Below are 17,996 nucleotides of genomic sequence, written 5' to 3' on the forward strand. Positions count from 1 at the left end.
GGGAGAAGGGGGAGTGGGGCCGATAAAGACGCAGACACCCACAGCCAGCCAGAGCAGAGAACACAGGAGGGAAGCAGAGAACTTCGGGAGAAGGGGGAGTGGGGCCGATAAAGACGCAGACCCTCACAGTCAGCCAGAGCAGAGAACACAGGAGGGAAGCAGAGAACTTCGGGAGAAGGGGGAGTGGGGCCGATAAAGACGCAGACACCCACAGCCAGCCAGAGCAGAGAACACAGGAGGGTAGCAGAGAACTTCGGGAGAAGGGGGCGTGGGGCCGATAAAGACGCAGACACTCACAGCCAGCCGCAGCAGAAAACACAGGAGGGAAGGAGAGAACTTCGGCAGAAGGGGGAGTGGGGCCGATAAAGACCCAGACACTCACAGCCAGCCAGAGCAGAGAACACAGGAGGGAAGCAGAGAACTTCGGGAGAAGGGGGAGTGGGGCCGATAAAGACGCAGACACAGCCAGCCAGAGCAGAGAACACCTTTGGCCAATGGCAACACCAACTGCAGCTAGGATTTCTAGCGCCGTCCCTTTGAATAGGTCTCTTGCCAGATTAAGATGGAGACAGGGCTGTTTTTAAAAAGGGGCCCGTTAGATGTTATTGGATCACTGGCCCCAACCAAACGCTTAGAGGAGAACTCCATTTTGCAAGCCCTGCAGAACTGACTCCCGGAGGCTCATCCCCTGAAAAATTTGTTCTTGGCAGAGTTTAAATATGATGAAGAATTGGTTATTCTCCCCCCTTTTCACTGCCTGAAGGAGTCTCAAAGAATCTTACATTCACCTTCCATTCCTCTCCCCACAACAGACACACTGGGAGGAAGGTGAGTCTGAGAGTGCTCTGACAGGACTGCTTGGTGAGAACAGCACTATCAAAGCTGTGACTAGCCCAAGGTTACAAAGTTGGCTACATGTGGTGGAGTGGGGAATTGAATCAGATCAGAAGCTGCTGGTCTTAACCATTGCACCAAGCTGCAAAGGAGGATTGGAACAACAGTTGCTCAAACCATAAAATAGTTTCATTGAGAAGAGAAACAACTATGTGAATAAGAGGGGAGTGAGATAGTCCTAACAGTTTAACTGACCAACTGTTTGTGAGGGAAGCAGGGAGGAAGTGTACTCAAAGGAGTAGGAAGTCTCCGGCTGAGCCAATCAGGACCCAGGAGGATTTGAAAATATCTGGACATCGAATCTAACCGTGCTACTTACACATCTCCTACGATGCTCCCTGTTGGATATTCTGCTTGTGCTTTTGAATCATGCACTCTACAGTGTCTTGCATATTCCAACTGTTGGCCTCGAACCAAGCTCTTCTGCTGCAGACCCAAATGGGCTGAGACCTTGGAAAGCCTTGGACTGTCAGAGTTGACCCTTCCGGGCTGGGGTGAGCGGCTAGGAGACAACCGCTGGTTCCTGGTAACTCAGAGTAGACCAAACAAGCTTTTCGCAGACCCTCCTTGCTGGATTGCAACAGCCCGGCCAAGGGCTCTGATTGGGCCAAAGTCCTGAGTGGGCGTGACCTGTCAGAGGCAGGGCCCAATCGCTAAGCACATCCTCATTGGGCAGTGCCTCACACAAAGAGAGAAAAAAACCCATCCGAAGGCTACTGACAACATTAACAGAACTGATACAGGATAAAGAAAAGTTTAAAAGTCTCTTTTTATTATGTAGGTTTATTGTAGCATCCAACCAGAACGGGTTTCAGATATCTCCCGTTTTCAAAGGGGATTTTCCTCAGTGGTTGTTCTTTGACATAAATGTTCAAAATTAGTACCTTTTAATATCGAAAGAAATTATACATAAATCAATAAAGCTATATTCTGCTTCAATACCTGAAAAGGATATAATCCTGAAATCATTAAGTGTTCTATTCTATAATAAAATACTCCTAAATCGTGTATATTTGTTGTTGGGAAGTCGTGCTCGACCCATCGCGACCCCATGGACAATGATCCTCCAGGCCTTCCTGTCCTCTACCATTCCCCAGAATCCATTTAATTTTGCGCATACTGCTTCAGTGATTCCATCCAGCCACCTCATTCTCTGTCGTCCCCTTCTACTTTTGCCCTCAATCACTCCCAGCATCAGGCTCTTCTCCAGGGTGTCCTTCCTTCTCATGAGGTGGCCAAAGTATTTGAGTTTCATCTTCAGGATCTGGACTTCTAAGGAGCAGTCAGGGATGATCTCCTCTAGGACTGACTGGTTTGTTCACCTTGCAGTCCAAGGGACCCACAAGAATAGTCTTCTCCAGCACCAGAGTTCAAAAGCCTCAATTCTTTGACGCTCGGCCTTCCTTATGGTCCAACTTTCACAGCCATACATTGCAACTGGGAATACCATAGCCTTGACTAGAAGCACTTTTGTTGGCAGGGTGATGTCTCTGCTTTTTAGGATGCTGTCTAGATTTGCCATAGCTTTCCTCCCCAGTAGTAAGCATCTTTTAACTTCTTTGCTGCAGTCCCGATCTGCAGTGATCTTGGAGCCCAGGAAAATAAAATGTTTCACTATCTCCATTTCTTCCCCATCTATTTGCCAGGAATTGAGAGGGCTGGATGTCATGATCTTCATTTTCTTGATGTTGAGTTTCAAGGCAACTTTTGCACTCTCCTCCTTCACCCGCATCCACAGGCTCTTTAATTCCTCTGTGCTTTCTGCCATTAGAGTGATATCATCTGCATATCTGAGGTTGTTGATATTTCTCCCTGCAATCTTGATCACAATTTGTGACTCAGCTAACCCCGCCTTTCTCATGATGTGCTCTGCATACATGTTAAATAGGCAAGGTGACAGTATACAGCCTTGCTGAACTCCTTTCTCAATTTTGGATCAGTCAGTGATTCCATGCTCGGTTCTCAGTGTTGCTTTTTGACCTGCATATAGGTTTCGCAAGAGACAAATAAGATGCTCTGGTATTCCCATCTCTTTAAGAACTTGCCACAATTTGTTGTGCTCCACACAATCAAAGGCTTTAGCATAGTCAATGAAGCAGAAGTAGATGCTCTTCTGGAACTCCCTAGCTTTCTCCATGACCCAGCGTATGTTGGCAATTTGATCTCTAGTTCCTCTGCCTCTTCGAAATCCTGCCTGTACTTCTGGAACTTCTCGGTCCACATATTGCTGGAGCCTAGCTTGTAGGATTTAAATTAAAAAAAATAATAATTAGGAGCACTCAAACAAAACCCAAAACGCTAACTCTGCCTTTTGCACATGCACGGGTGTCCTGGGGGGAAGAAAAGTCTGGGTGACCTTTAGGGTGGTTAGTCCAGAGGGATCCCGCAATGGCAGCCAACATCAACTAGTGGCAAGCACTGCAGGGGGTGAGTTGGGCTCCAGACCACAGGGACCAGTTCCCTTGCAGGAAACGGCTGTGTTGGTGTTGGCAGAGTCTAAATATGCAAAGAGAGGTGAGCTGCCATGGGGATTGAAAGAATAAAACCCTTTTATTGAGAAGAGAAAAACTTGGTGTGGAAAGGGAGAGACAGAGAGAGTCCTAACGCTCTAACTGTTCCGGCCTGTGTTCATTCAGTTTATTCAGGAGGCAAGCAGGGAGGACTTACGCCCAAAGGAGCAGGAAGTCTCCAAAGAGCCAATCAGGACAGGAGGAGATTATATGGAAAATATTAAGAAGGTTCTTAATCTACCTATGGTGACTACCCATCTCCTCCGATGCCCCAGGAAGATACCTCTGCATCATGCACACTACACATTTGGATTTCCTGGAAGGTCGACTCTAGGGCACCATATCCCTCCCCCACACCCTGTCCTTCCCATGCTCCGCCCCCAAATCTCCAGCAGTCTCGAAAGCTGGAGTTGGGAACCCTAGACTTTGAGAGAGATCCCTTAAGGGAGTGAGTGAACCAAGCCAGCAGGTGGGGAGGGAAACAAGGAAGCCGGGGGGGGGGGGGAGTAATCAGCCTGGGGGAAGGAAGGCATGCTGAGTGGGGGAGGGAGGAACTAGGGATGCCAACCTCCGGGTGGGGCCTGCGGATCCCCCAGGATTCCAGCTCGTCTGCAGACAATAGGGACCAGTCCTCCAGGAGAAAACAGGCACCTGGAAGGGGGACTGTGTGGCCTCGGAAGCCCAGTGAAGTCCCTCCGCTCCCAAATCCTGCCCCCAGAGCTGATAACCCTGGGGGGAACAAGAAGGAGGTTGGAAATGGGGGAAAGGAGAGGGCAGGAGGAGAGGGAATGGGTGGGTGGGAACAGCAGGGGAGGAGACGAGATTTCCCCTTCCTTGTGGGTCCCTCTCTTGCCTGGACATGAACACTTACTGTCAAAACCGCCATAGAAAAGAGTTGTTTTTTCTACACCCCGTTTTTCACTGTCTGAAGGAGTCTCAAAGCGGCTTACAAACACCCTCCCCTTCCTCTCCCCTCAGCACAAACCCTGTGCATTGAAGGGGGCTGAGAGATCTCAGAGAGAACCACTCTAGGTGAACAGCTCAGAGGGAACTGTGACCAGCTGCATGTGGAAGAGAGGGGAATGAAACCCAGTTCTCCAGATTAGAGGTTGCCGCTCTTTGACTGCCACACCGTGATGCTTCTCTTTACTTTGCCCGCTCTGAGTGTATGAATCTGCTGGTGGTCCCAGGGACATTCACCGGGGACATGAACCTGGCCTCAACCAGGGCCAGGGCTTTTTCGGCCCCGGCCCCGGCCTGGTGGAACGAGTTCCCGGAAGAGCTAAGGGCCCTGCCGCAGTGATCAGCCTTCCGCAGGGCCTGCAAGACGGAGCTCTTCCTCCAGGCAGATGGTTGAGGCCGGGTTGAGGTCCCGGAATGATCATCAGGGGCTCCCCTAGAGCCGGCGAGATCAGGACCCTCGCTCCTAAGGAAAGGGCTCCGGAATGCTAGCTGGACGGGGGGGGGGGGAGGAGACGGGAGCCGTTTTTTAGAATCATAGAATCCTAGAGTGGGAGGGGGCCATGGAGGCCATCTAGTCCAACCCCCTGCTCAGCACGGGATCAGCCCAAAGCATCCTAAAGCATAATGAATTGGGGATTTTAACGGTAGTGTGGTTTTACTGTGTTATTATAAACACCCAAAAGCCTAAGAGAGCGGTGGTATATAAATCAAAGAATAAATAAATAAACAGCATGTTAGGATATTCCTGGATTTGGGGGCGGAGGAGCGGGAAGGGTGGTATTTTGGGGAGGGGGAGACCGGACGAAGCTGCCTGGGGCCGAGCCAGACCCTCGGCTCTTCCAGGGGGTCTTGTCTCCTCAGACTGGCCGCCGCTCTCTGGGTTCTCAGTCAGGGGTCTTTCCCACCCCCACGGCCAGATCCTGCTCCCTGCCCCTGCTGTGCCCATGCCCCTCACTGGCGGGCAGGAGAGCTGTGGGAGGGATCCTCCCGTTCAGTTTCAGTTCTCTGTAGGATCAGGAGGGGTCCCAATAAAGAGCTGAAGGGAACTCTCAGGGCCTGGTCTTTGAACCCACAGATTTCACAGCGGGGCTTGCAAGGGGGGAGGGGGAGGTGCCCCTGAGCCACAGCCCCTCCCCTCCCTCCTGACATCACCTCCACCTGATGATGCCACAAATAATGGTGTGATCTCATGAGTTTTCCCACAGCCCGGGGCAAGGGGAGGGCATTAGCTTTCGAGCTGAAATAAAAGGTGAGTGTTTTAACTCAGTAGTCCCCAAACTTTTTATCCTCGGGTACCGGTCAATGCTTGACAATTTTACTGAGGCCCGGGGAGGGGGTAGTCTTTTGCCACTTACAGGAAGGACTGATGAAAACACAGCCTGTGCTCCCAGGCCCTTTCCCTTCCCCCCAGATCCACAGAGTCTTTCTTAATAGGTTCCATGCTCTGCTGGGCAGTATTACTTGTTCCTCCATGGATAAGAAGGAAGGGGTAATGATCAGTGCGCTTGAGGAGCCTGTCCAGCCGTTCCGTCCCATCCTTAAAGCTTGCACCAGGGAGGCAGCAGGCCTCTCGAGACAACAAGTCAGGTCTACAGACTTCGGCCTCTACACCTCTTGGCAAGGAATCTTTATTTCCTGTTCTGCAGATTTCTTTCTCCTGTTCCTGGTTGATTTGATCTTACATTCCTTTAGGTCCAGCATAAAAATCTGAAGGGCAATATTCTTCTTCTTGGTGTTCTTGTTAAGAGCCAGCTTGGTGGTGTGGTTCAAAGCCGTGGCTTCTAATCTGGAGAGCCAGGCGTGACTCCCTGCTCCTCTGCATGCAGCTAGCTGGATGAGCTAGTCACAGTCCTGATTAGTCAGTTCTCACAAAGCACTTCTCTCAGAGCTCTCTCAGCATCACCTCACCCACAGGGGAAGAGAAGGCAACTATGAGCTGCTTTGAGACTCCATTGGGGAGAGAAACGTGGGGAATAAAAAGCAATTCTTCTTCTCCTTCTATTATTATTATTATTATTATTATTATTATTATTATTATTATTATTATTATTATTATTATTATTATTATTATTATTATTATTATTATTATTATTATTTTAAATCCACAGACAATTATTCTCGCCCCTTCTGTAGAATTTCCACATTAAGGACAAGAATCCCTGTCCCCTGCCCCCTCCCCCACCCCCACCCCCTCTCTTTACCTGCTGGCGTGTCGTGTTGGGCTGGCCCCACCCCCGCCAGTCTCCTGAGGCTTCCCCCACTCTCCACAGGGTGGGAGCGGCCTCAGAGGACTGGCAGCGGCAGCCACGACCCCAGAGCAATGAGTGCACCTCAGTGTTCAGGCGCCACTGCCGCGGTCCTGCCACTGCCGAGGTCCCCGGGGGTAGGACTATGGACGTCATGTCCCTAGACTTCCCTTTCCATTAGATGTTCCACATCGCTCATAATAATCCCTTTTATGTGCTGCCCCTTCCTACAGCTCAGGGGAACTCACAGTATGCCAGGCATAAACTGATGTAAGATTGAATCAGCCTCTAGGGGGAGCAAACATGCCGAACGGAGGCAAAATCCTAAAGCAGCAGGCCAATCAAGAGAGGGAAACGAGGATGGAGTAAACTCCCCTGTCTCCTTGACTGTGTTTGGTTAGTTTGGAAAAAGTCCCTAAATGTCTCCATTGCAGGATGAGTTCCGTGTCTAGAAAGGACAAACTGCTCAAAAGGAGGAGCCTTGAGAACGATGCAAACACCTCGGGTGAGAAAACCGACCATCGGCAAGGCCGAAGCCTCCCTCACCAAGCCAGATCTCAAGAGCCAGCTGGCCGGAGGAATGCCGAGCACCTCCCGCCTCTGACCAAGCCGGCAGCGTCCTCCGAGGACCAGAAGCCGACACCGACGCCTCCTCTCATGCTGCCCCTCCTGCCGCAGCGCCGACTGCCCAAAACCACCGCTGGGACAAGCCAGGCAGATACGACCAAGGAGGCCACCCCATGGCCAAAGCTGCCTGTGACGGCCGTCAGGAACAGCACCACCGCCACCGCAGGGAGCAGGAGAGCCTCGCAAGCTCTGGGGATCTCTGCAGCGCTGCCAGGTACCGGCCGGGCCCAGGAGTCGCCAGCTGGTCTGGGGTGGTCTCAGGGCAGTGGCGTGCTTGGGCAGAGGCTGCCGAGAGCCAGCGTGGTGGTGCGGTCAAGGGCAGCGGCCTGTCATCTGGAGAAGCGGGTTTGATCCCCCGCTCCCCCTCCTCCTCCACATGCAGCCAGCTGGGTGACCTCGGGCTAGTCGCCTCAAAGCGCTCTCTCGGCCTCCCTTCCCTCACAGGCCCCCTGAGAGAAATCCTGATGGTGCTCAGAGACGATGGGAATCAGATGCAAGCCAGGAGGTCTCTTACTCTGGAGAAGAAGACATTGGAGGTACAGTTGCAGACCCATTTCTTTCTCCGTTGATTTGTCTCGCTTGCCGGAGCTGACCCCCCACCGCTCGGCCTCCCTAAGTGCTGCCAAGTTCGAGCCTTAGGCATTAAAGCCCCCAAATAGAGAACTGTGACACACGTCCAGCCAGAGCGAAGAGAAACGGGGAAAGGGAAGAGCGGCAAAGAAAAAGGTTCAGCGGGGAAGAGGGATCATGCGGCTGGCTGGAGTGGGGGAGCCAGCTTGGTGGAGCGCGTAAGACCAGCGGCTTCTAATCGGGTGAGCTGGGACTGAGCTGAGTGACCTTGGACTAGTTGCAGCTCTGATAGTGCTGTTCTCACCGATCAGTCTCTCCCAGAGCTCTCTCAGCCCCACCTCCCTCACAGGGTGCCTGTTTTGGGGAGAAGAGGGGAAAGAGGTTGGAAGCTGCTCTGACACTCCTTTGCGGAGAGAAAAGCAGCATAGAAGGACCAACTCTTCTTCTTCATGGAGGGAAGAGCCCCAAAAAACAAAAGCCTTTCCCCAGCTGAATCTATTCTGAATTCAGCTGGAGCCCCAAAAGAACCCTAGGCTGAAGATATTTCTCAGTGGGCAGCATTGTATCAAAAAATATGGTCCCTGTCTCCTGTTTTTCTACATCTTTAAGCTTAATATGTGGATAAAAGAGTTGGTTCTTCTATGCCGCTTTTCTCTACCCGAAGGAGTCTCAAAGCAGCTTCCAGTCGCCTTCCCTTTCCTCTCCCCACAACAGACACCCTGTGAGGGAGGGGAGGCTGAGAGAGCCCTGAGATTACTTAAGAAGAAGAAGAGTTGGTTCTTCTATGCCGCTTTTCTCTGCCCGAAGGAGTCTCAAAGCGGCTTCCAGTCGCCTTCCCTTTCCTCTCCCCACAACAGACACCCTGTGAGGGAGGTTGGGCTGAGAGAGCCCTGAGATTACTTAAGAAGAAGAAGAGTTGGTTCTTCTATGCCGCTTTTCTCTGCCCGAAGGAGTCTCAAAGCGGCTTCCAGTCGCCTTCCCTTTCCTCTACCCACAAGAGACACCCTGTGAGGGACATGAGGCTAAAAGAGCCCAAAGGAACACGAAGTCCACTGAGCCAATTAGTTGTGTCTCAACAGGGTCACCTGGCTAGGTCCGTCTGCTCAGATCTCAGCAGCTAAGCCGGGCTGGCCTTGGTGAGTCCTTGGGTGGGCGACCTCCACGGACATTCAGGGCCGCTAGACATAGGCCAGCAATGGTCAGCCACCTCTCTCCCCCTCTTGCCTTGGCAGACCCTGGCCCTGGGTTGGCTGTGCTTTCCACCAGGCAGAAATCTGGCTCTTTTAAGGCCTTTCCTTGACATTTTCATCTTCTTGCCTTTCTCCTGAACACTCTCAGGAGCTGAGGGTGTCCAGAGGCTGATTCGAACTGTGCTGTGCTCGATATACGGCTGAATGGTTTCCCTTTCTTCCCCTTCACCTCCAGGATCTGCAGGGCCGGGTTCCCATTCAGGATTGCATCGCATGGATCGAGTGCTACGGGCATGCGGCCGCTGGGGCCAATACAGAAGACCTGCTCCTGCTGATCGAGTTCCTCATCTCGGAGCTGCTGAGGCAGTTCCGTGCGGGCTACAAGGTACTGGGAAACATCCGGAGAGCCCAGCTGGATCTGGCCAGGGGTCCTCTAGTCCAGCATCCGGTCATACCCAGAGGGCAGCCGGTTCTTCTGGAGGGCCAACCACAAGGCAGAGAGGCCAAGACCTTCCCCTCTTGTGACCTCCTCACTCTGTGCTCCAGAGATTGACTGCTTCTGACTGTGGAGGTTCCCCCAGTCACCAGGGTTACTGGCCACTGATATACTTCTCCTTCCCGAATCTCTTGAATCCCCTGGAGAAAATGGCTGCTTCAAAAGGCAGATTCAGTGACATTCTGGCCCCTCCCCTGCAACATTCTGGCCCCTCCCCAGACTCCGCCCCCCAAATCTCCAGGAATTTCTCAACCTGGAGCTGGCAACCCTACCTTAACCCTTTCACATCATGCTGCGTTGCTAAGAATTCGGGTGCAAAAATAATGGGCCTTGTGGGTGTATTATTTCCCCAAACACACACACAAAGGTGGCCCCATAATTGTTTCTGACTCCATGGGAAAAAGAAACTGTGGAATGATATACCTGGAAGGGGGCCTAAAGACCACCCAGTCCATCCCCCTGCAGTATGCAGGATGACCTACAGGATCCCCGAGCGATAATCCGGTAATCTGCTTCCGTTTCCCTCCCAGGAGGGAGAGCCCACACGTCTGGAGAAGCGAATTCCCCATGAGCAGCCTGCGTTGCTCAGAAGCTCCTCCCAACATCCGGCTGATATTCCCGCCTCCATCCTAGGGAAGCTCCGCCCACATTGCCATGATGTCCCTCCATCCCTTCCGAGGTGACCCGGAAGAGTCCTGCAGCGATGGCAGGGCAACGCTCTGGTCTTTGGGCAAAGACTGTGTGGTCCATTTGACTTCTACCCTAAAGCTTTCGTCCGAAAGCCAGAGTGTCACCTCACCACCACTGACCTCATGGCGTCACTTCCGGGTCACACCGGATGTGCCGTCCCCAACGGGATGAGGTCTCTTTGGGTAGTGACATAGATGCACTGCTGCAATATTGACCGGACCCCAGTCTTTTCTGGGTAAGGTCCCCCTCCTAGTCAGATCATTGGTGTTGGCCAGTGGGGCCTGGTGGCGAGGGACCCCCCTTCCACTGGAGGGTCTGGCCATTCTAGCTGAGATTGGTCTCCGTATAAACTCTGGGTCGTTCCCCTGGTGAAGACTTTCCTGGTGGTCCTGGAAGGGTTTCCCAAATTGCTGGGGGTTCATTTTGTATATCTATTTTTTCAGTTGTTAAACTTTTATCAGGTGATACGACCAGAAATGGTCATGCCAACCCCCCCCCCCCACAAAAAAAATAAATAAATTTGGGAGTTTCTTGAAGCCTAAAGAATGTTTCAGGGGTTTCTCAATTGTAAAAAAGAGGGGAACGTCCCAGCCAGCTCCTGGGATTGCCTGCGTGAAGGACGCTGGGATTCCCGTCTCCCTCCAGCTGGGCGCCTCCCCCCAGCACCCACTCCTGGAAGGTGGTCTAACCTCTCTGCACCCTGCTTCTTTCTCCTCCGTCCAGAATCAACCACTTAAAACAGCATTCCTAAAATCTATCAACCTGATCAGCAGAGCCCTCCAGGGGAGCCGGAGGCAAGATTGCCCCCACAAATCTGAATTGCTCCAATGCATAATAGTAAGTCAAAGTGGAGGGGGAAAGCAGGGAGGGGGCTTCTGGGGGAGCGAGTCTCAAGCTTGGGACGTGCTTGGGGTGCGGCCTTGGGGTCCCGAGGCTGCCAGTGGAGGCTCCTGGGACCTCCGTTCCACTGGCCCGGACCCTCACAGACTTCTCTGCATCGTAGCGACTCAAGTGGAGTCCCCTGTGGAGTCCCCAAGTGGAGTCCCCTGCGGAAAGGGGCGGCCGTCGTCTGGCCAGGGCTGCCACCTCTGTGTGGAGAAATGGGAATGGGGCCTGCGGAGGGCAGGATCTGGGGAGTGGAGGGACTGGAGCGGAATCCCAGGCTTTGTCTGGCATCCTCTGAGGGAACCTTTCCAGAATTGTAGTCCATGGACATCTGGAGAGCCACAGTTGGGCCACCCCTGCCTAAAAGCATCACTTGGAAGTGACCCTCTGTCTGTGTGTTTTTCCACTGCAGGAAATGATCGAAGAAGAGCCCCAGGAGTCAGTGTGCTTCCCGATCCTCCACCTTGCTCTGACCACCATTGGCTCCCTTACGTATGTACCCAAGGTTTCCTCCTCCTTAGCTCTCCTGGCCAGGCTCCTGGTGCCTTGCAGCCGGAGAAATGCCAGGCATCCGTTGTGAAGAGAAGGGGGGAGGAACAACCCAAAGGAGACTAAGGAAAGGATGTAGTTTGAGGGCAGAAGAGCTTCAAGCCAGACACTTCCTGTGATGGCAGCCCTTGTCCACCCAAGTGAGAAGTATCAGGTGCCCTCCGAGGCTGGCGGGCAGAAGCAAGACCCAAACCATGACCATTTCTGCATAGAGGGGGACAATTTGTGCCACCTCCTGCTTGTAAAAGTGCGATTGTAAACCGCACACTTGACCGCTTGCTGATGGGAGACCCCTCCCGCATTATTCTGCCATCTCATCATGGCTTTTCCCTTCCCGACAAGGTGGCGGAGAAGCCGGAAGTGTGTCCAACCTGCAGGTTTCTTCCTGCTCCTCAGGTTGTCAATCATTGTAAGCCACCAATCCCCTCTCAGTGGTGGTTTTGGGGATTCAAACATTCCCTTCTTCTTCTTCTTCTTCTTCAGAGTAGTTGCAAACAGTAGTTGCCTCTATGGCTGCCTCACATCAGCAGATCCTTCATGGATGCTCCTTGCTTGCTTCTGCAAAGCACGCTGACCTTCTCTTCCTCAAAAAGGAGGAAGTGGGTGGGGTAGCTCAGATTAAACAGAGCACATGGCTCAGAATTCCCTGCAACCTCACAGTGTTCATTAGATGTCACTAGTGAGCTGCTTACACTGCTGAACAACATCCCCACAGGGCTGACTTCCCCAAATTACTTGCTGATTGCCATTCCAACACAGTTCTCTTAGGGCTGTTTCCGCAGAGCAGTCCTGTCAGAGGACTCTCAGCCTCCCCAACCTCCCAGGGTGTCTGTTGTGGGAGAGGAAGGGAAGGGTCCCACTTCGGGACTCCTTGGGGTCGTGGATATTTAAAATCATCTCTACTTCTTCTTCTTGTCTTTAACTGGGACCCCTCAGACTTGGCATCTGCTCTGCTGTTTGAGAATAAAACATTCAGAGCTGATCCTGTTGAATCGACTGTAGGGGGAAGGTGTGTGCATCCTTGGCGGGGTGGTGGGGTCCTAATGTTTCTCCACCCCCACCTCCACCACTGTCTGTTTTATTTGCAGTCTCCTGAAGCCTGTGCTGGACTGTGAGGTCAGATCCAACTTAGTGAGCAAGACCATCAAGAAGGTGTATTCTTTACCAGCTCTCAAAATGACCAAGCTGAAAGCAGGCAGCTCTACGTACCCAACGCAAACTCAGGTGCCTCCCCCTCCCTGTCCAGGGGTCAAAACTGAAAAACATGGTGTCTTGGCCAGGAACTAAGTTCAGATTCAGAGACAAGGCAGGTGGGATGGGACTCATCTCCTTGCAATTGGACACAAGGGATCGCCTGACCCATGCCTGTGGTTTCAGAGCACGGCCCCCCAGCGTGGTTTTTCCCCCTGGGAGTTCGGTAGGTTGTGCAGACTTCTTAAAAAGTCACTTCAGCAGCAACCTCCCCCTCAGCCCAAGATGCTGGTTGGCTTCTTCTTAGAGATGCCTAACCTCATTCCCTGCCTTTTTGTGCCTGGCTCCGCCCCCTGAGGCAGCCATGCTGTGGCTGAGCCCATGCTCTTGGGGAAGGATTCCAGAGGTGCCCACGGGCTTAGGAAGGGCGAGGAGCCCTGCTTGATAGGGGGGCCGCGTCGGCCTGCAGTCGAACATCTGGATCTGAGACGTTGTTGCTGGCAAAACGGCCTCAGTATTGCAGAAGAGAGAGTCACAGTCAAATCCAGCGTTGCCAATTTATGGATTGGGAATTTTGTATAGGTTTGGAGGTGGAGCCTGGGGGGGTGGGGGTGAGGTTTTGGAAGGGGATACCCAGGACTTTCCCCCTCTGGAGTTGGCAACCATCAGCAGAGGGTCGCCACATTATCCTGGATTTTGTCCCTCAACTTTCTCCTGTCCTGCTGCATCTTCTTTCTACTGTTTTAGCTGCTGACTCGTCAAAACATGAGCAGAGCCCTCCTGGATCAGGCCAGTGGCCCATCCAGTCCAGCATCCTGGCTCACCCAGCGGCCCACCAGCTCCTCCGGTGGGAGGGCCAGCGGCAAGGACCAGGCCTGCCCCTGAGTTTGCCTCCTGACCCTGGGATTCAGAGGATTAGTGCCCCTGAATGGGGAGGATCCCTTTAGTCACAATAGCTCGCAGCCATTGACAGACTTCTCCTCCATGAATTGATCTCCTCCCCTTTGAAAGCTGCTTGTTCTTTTGGACATCATTGTTCCCCTCCTCGAATTTCACACCTCCCCCAAGCAAACATCCCAGCTGCTGTTTCTCGATTCTCCCACCCTCTCCCTGGAATGGCTGGCCCCAAGGGGGACTGTTTTTGCAACCTGGGGCCAATGGCCATTTGGCAGGAACTCATTCCCAGCCCGGTGGGACTGGTGGGAAAGGGCTCAGTCGAAGCTGCCAATCTGTCCCTGCACCCTTCTTCCCAATGCCAAGAACTCTCCCCTGACCAGGCCCCGAGGATCGGGGCCCCAGGGGGTGGCAAAGTGGACCCATCCCCTGCCCTCTCTCTGGAAAGAGGAACAGGGTCTTTCTCTCTGGTTTCTCAACGGTATCTACGTAGCCATCTTCTTGGACCCCACACATTGTTGCCTGGTTATTCTCCTTTTATTGTCCCCTCCCCTCTCCTTTTCTCTCTCCCTTTAGGGCTAGCAGAGACTATGCCAGCCTCCAAGTGGGGCCTGGGGATCCCCCAGAATTGCACCACATCTCCAGACGGCAGAGATCAGTGCCCCTGGAGGAAAGGGCGGCTTTGGAGGGGGGACTGGGTGGCCTTGGGCCCCACTGAGGTCCCTGTTCTCCCCACACTCCTCTTTCTGCAATGCCACCCGTTTGCTTTTTATAAACGCAGCCTCAGGAATGGCGGCCCTTTGGCACGTGAGAGCTGTGTCCCGGAGGCTCACCCTTGGGCCTGTCCTGCTTGCAAACGCGTCTGGATATTCCACTGGAATAGAAGCCCTGCTTTCCCCAGCCCTGGCCACGTCTGGCAGACTGACCTTCTCCGTGCCTTGGCTCATGCTAACGGCGTTGTCTTCTCTCCCTTTAGGACTTCTACGAGCAGACGATGAGCGCGTGCAATTCAGTGCTCACCAGCCTCCTGTCCGAGGTGCCCAACATGGATGGACTTCAAGAAATATTGATAGTAAGGGAACTAGTAACTCCTCTAAGGCCTAATAAAAGCATAGTATCCTAGAGTGGGAAGGGGCCACCCAGGCCATATAGTCCAAGCCCCTGCTTAATCCAGGATCGAACCGTAGAGTGGGAAGGGGCCGGACCAGCGTCTAGTCCAGCCCCCTGCTCAATGCAGGCCCAGCTTAAAGCCTCTATTCCATGGCATAGAGCAGGCATGCATGGCCTTTAGGGAGCTGCTTAGGTGGCCGACTTGGGATTTCCCTGGGCAGAGCCCAAGGAGAGGAGCATCCATCAAGGCCACCGCCCAAAGTGGCTGTTTTCTTGGGGTGAGCTGTTCTCTGCTCCCTGGAGGTCAGGAGAGGAACTCTAGATCAGCCTTTCTCTACTTTCTAACCATGGACAAAGCCCTGAAACATCCTTGGGGCTTCGACAAACCCCAGGAGGGGTGCGATCGTGCAGAATACGGTTGGGAAGCAGAGCTGTGGACACGCCCACTCGGGGGCCCACCCCTCCCCGCCCCCTCCGGGCCCATCACTGGCCGTTTTGGGAGGGGGGAGCAGACTGGCATGACCCTCTGCGGTCATATCACTGGAGGAAATGTGTGTACAAGACCCATCCCCTCCCACCCCTGCAGAAAACCCTTCCAGGGCTGTTCCAGGAAACCCGGGCTGAGGAAGCCTTCTCTAGGGGGGAGGGCGCTCAGGGGCCCCCGCAGCACGGCCTGCCCACAGCGAGGAACAAGCCAGCTCTCCAGTGGGGAGAGGACCAGCCCACCGAGAAAGGAAGGCCACTCCATGGGAGGGGAGAGCTGGGCAGGGCGGGGACCTCCGAGGGGTACGATGCCGTGGAGCCCACGCCAAACACCCATTGTTTTTGCCAGGGGAATTCATCTCTGCTCTCTGGCGAGGAGCCATCCTTCCCCTTTAGACCCCCCGAATTCTCTCTGTGCGTCTTCAGGGTGCCACTGGGCTCAAACCTTGTCCTTTCCCAACGGGCCGTTCTGGGAGTGGTCCTGGAACGGAGACTTTGCTGGGTCTGGTTTTGCTCTCTGTCTCCAGTGTGCTCTTTCTTCACAGCACACCAACGGCTGGATGGAATCGGAGATGCCCCACGAGCGGGAAAGAGCCGTGAGGAGCACCAGCCATGTGCTGAAGTTTGCCGCCGAACACCTCGATTTTGACGTGAGCATCCTTGGGAGCGGAAGAGCCCGTCCCAAGGGGCACATCCCGTGACCGAAATGCCGGGCATCTTGTTGGATCCCCCGAAGCAGCTCCAGCAGGGCTCTCCTGATGTTCTTGTGGAGGCCACAGCCTCTGGGCTCTGTTGCGGGCCTGCCCCAGGAACTGGCGGCCCCGCGTGGGACAGGAGGCTGGACTAGAGGGACCCCCACTGGTTGTGTGAGACCTCTGAACAAACAAGCAGCGTCTCATGAAACCTCCTGACCTGACAGCAACGCTGTTGAGTGTTTCAGGGGCTGCTGCAGCAGTGATGCCTCCCAGTGCAAATGCAGCCCGTCAGCTGCAGGGGAAGAAGTGGGGGTCCAGGGTGTTTCCCCTTCGAGGGGGAAGTGGGGGGGGCGAGTCTTCTCTCTGGGCCAGTGAGGCAGCCTGGGGCCCTGCAGGAGGAAAGCACGGCAGGCTTCCTGGGGGCCCCTTCCCACCTCCCTCTCCCTTTCAGGTCTCGCAGGAGTTTTCCTTGCTTGGCCAGCTGGTGGCGGTGTTGGGCATGCGGACCATGGACAGCGTGAAGGAGATTGGCCTGCAGGCGGCCCAAGCGATGTACCACCTCCACCACCTGACCATGAGCCAAATGGGTGAGGGGCATGCTGGGAAATCTGAAAACCACCAGCTCAAAGCTCACCTTTATTTATTTGTTTACTGTTGAACTGCTGATTCCGTCCTCTCCTGACAGACTCGGGGGAGGGGGGGGATCGCAGCACTATTAAAATGAGGACTCAGTAGTAGTACTCAGTAGAAGTACTCAGACTGTAAAGAAAGATTCCCTGATCTGTAGCCTGTACCTTTCTACCCATAGTTTAAATCCATGACTGTGGGTCCTCTCCTCTGCCATCACCAGGAACTGTTCCCTGCCCTCCTCCAAATGACAACCTTTGAGATACTTTAAGCGAGCCGTCCTGTCCCCTCTCCACCTCCTCTTCCCCAGACCTTTCCTCACTTGGCTTGGCCATCTCCTCTTCACCGTCTCCATTTTGTCCACGTCCTTTCTGGAGTGGGGCCTCCAGAACTGGACATGGGATTCCATGAGCAGTCTAAGCAATGTGGGATGTACGGTGGGACTCGGACATCCTGCAATTTTGATGGGATGCCTCTTTTCATACAGCCCAAGGCTGCCTTTGCCTCCTTTACCGCCGCATCACCCTGTCTGCTCGCCTTTAGCTTCCCGTCCCCAAGTGCCCCAAGATCTCATTCACACACCCTGCTTCCCTGAAGTGTCTCTCCCACCCAGAGTGCTTGGCTCCCTTTTTGGGACCCAAAGGGAGAACTCTGCACTCCTCCGTTCTCACTGGCCCCCTTTCCAGCATGTTCCGATCTCACTGAATTCCATCTCTGCCTTCGGGGGTGTTCTTCACAACTGAATCCCAACCAAGTAAAGTCCCAAATCCCCAAATACCTGCTATTTATATCCCATTAGCCCCCTCCCCGAGGAAATAAATTGGCCTTTCAGGGCTTCCTAAACTTTTCTAAGGTAGGGTCTCCCCCCCCTCCTCAGGGCACCCACAGTGTGGAAACGGCAAGATATAATGCAAAAGCGGCAGTAGGGACCAGTGGCCCATTCTGCACACACTGGATAATGCACTTTCAGTGCGCTTTTGCAGCTGGATTCTTCGAAAGGGCATTGAAAGCGCATCATCTAGCGGATGACCACATGTGGTCCTTCGACTAATTGGAGGTGGCCCCGAGGGACACCTTCTCCCCCCCACCCACCCTTCCCCCCCCCGGCCCTTTACATTACAACACACTTCGGGTGTCCTTGTCTCCCATCACTCCCAGATGGGACTATCTCGTTGCAGAGAAACAAGCTCAGGGTAACCATTGATTTGTCATTGTCATGTGTTAAGATTTCCATGACAAGAAAATGTTCCTTATGTTCATTGTTGTGGCGTGTCTGTATCTTATTTTGAAGGGATGTTTAAACATTACCATAGCGATCAGAGAGCGTTAGGGCAGTGGTTGAGAGTAGAGGAGTAAACTACCCCCCCCCCACCGGG

General features: G+C 53.6%; 1 protein-coding gene across 1 annotated transcript in view; it reads left to right on the forward strand.

Moving 5' to 3' along the window:
- Positions 1–3,578: 3,578 nt before the first annotated feature.
- LOC143829131 (maestro heat-like repeat family member 5) overlaps positions 3,579–17,996 on the forward strand; it is a 29,357-nt gene continuing 14,939 nt past the window's right edge. The window contains exons 1-10 of the mRNA XM_077319521.1: positions 3,579–3,632; positions 7,048–7,454; positions 7,685–7,776; positions 9,236–9,385; positions 10,910–11,023; positions 11,484–11,563; positions 12,709–12,844; positions 14,682–14,777; positions 15,844–15,948; positions 16,445–16,580. Of these exons, the coding sequence (XP_077175636.1) occupies positions 7,049–7,454; positions 7,685–7,776; positions 9,236–9,385; positions 10,910–11,023; positions 11,484–11,563; positions 12,709–12,844; positions 14,682–14,777; positions 15,844–15,948; positions 16,445–16,580 (1,315 nt within the window). The 5' untranslated portion in view covers positions 3,579–3,632; position 7,048. The remainder of the gene's footprint in view (positions 3,633–7,047; positions 7,455–7,684; positions 7,777–9,235; positions 9,386–10,909; positions 11,024–11,483; positions 11,564–12,708; positions 12,845–14,681; positions 14,778–15,843; positions 15,949–16,444; positions 16,581–17,996) is intronic.

This window comes from Paroedura picta, chromosome 2, assembly GCF_049243985.1.
Source record: "Paroedura picta isolate Pp20150507F chromosome 2, Ppicta_v3.0, whole genome shotgun sequence".
Lineage (NCBI taxonomy): Eukaryota > Metazoa > Chordata > Lepidosauria > Squamata > Gekkonidae > Paroedura > Paroedura picta.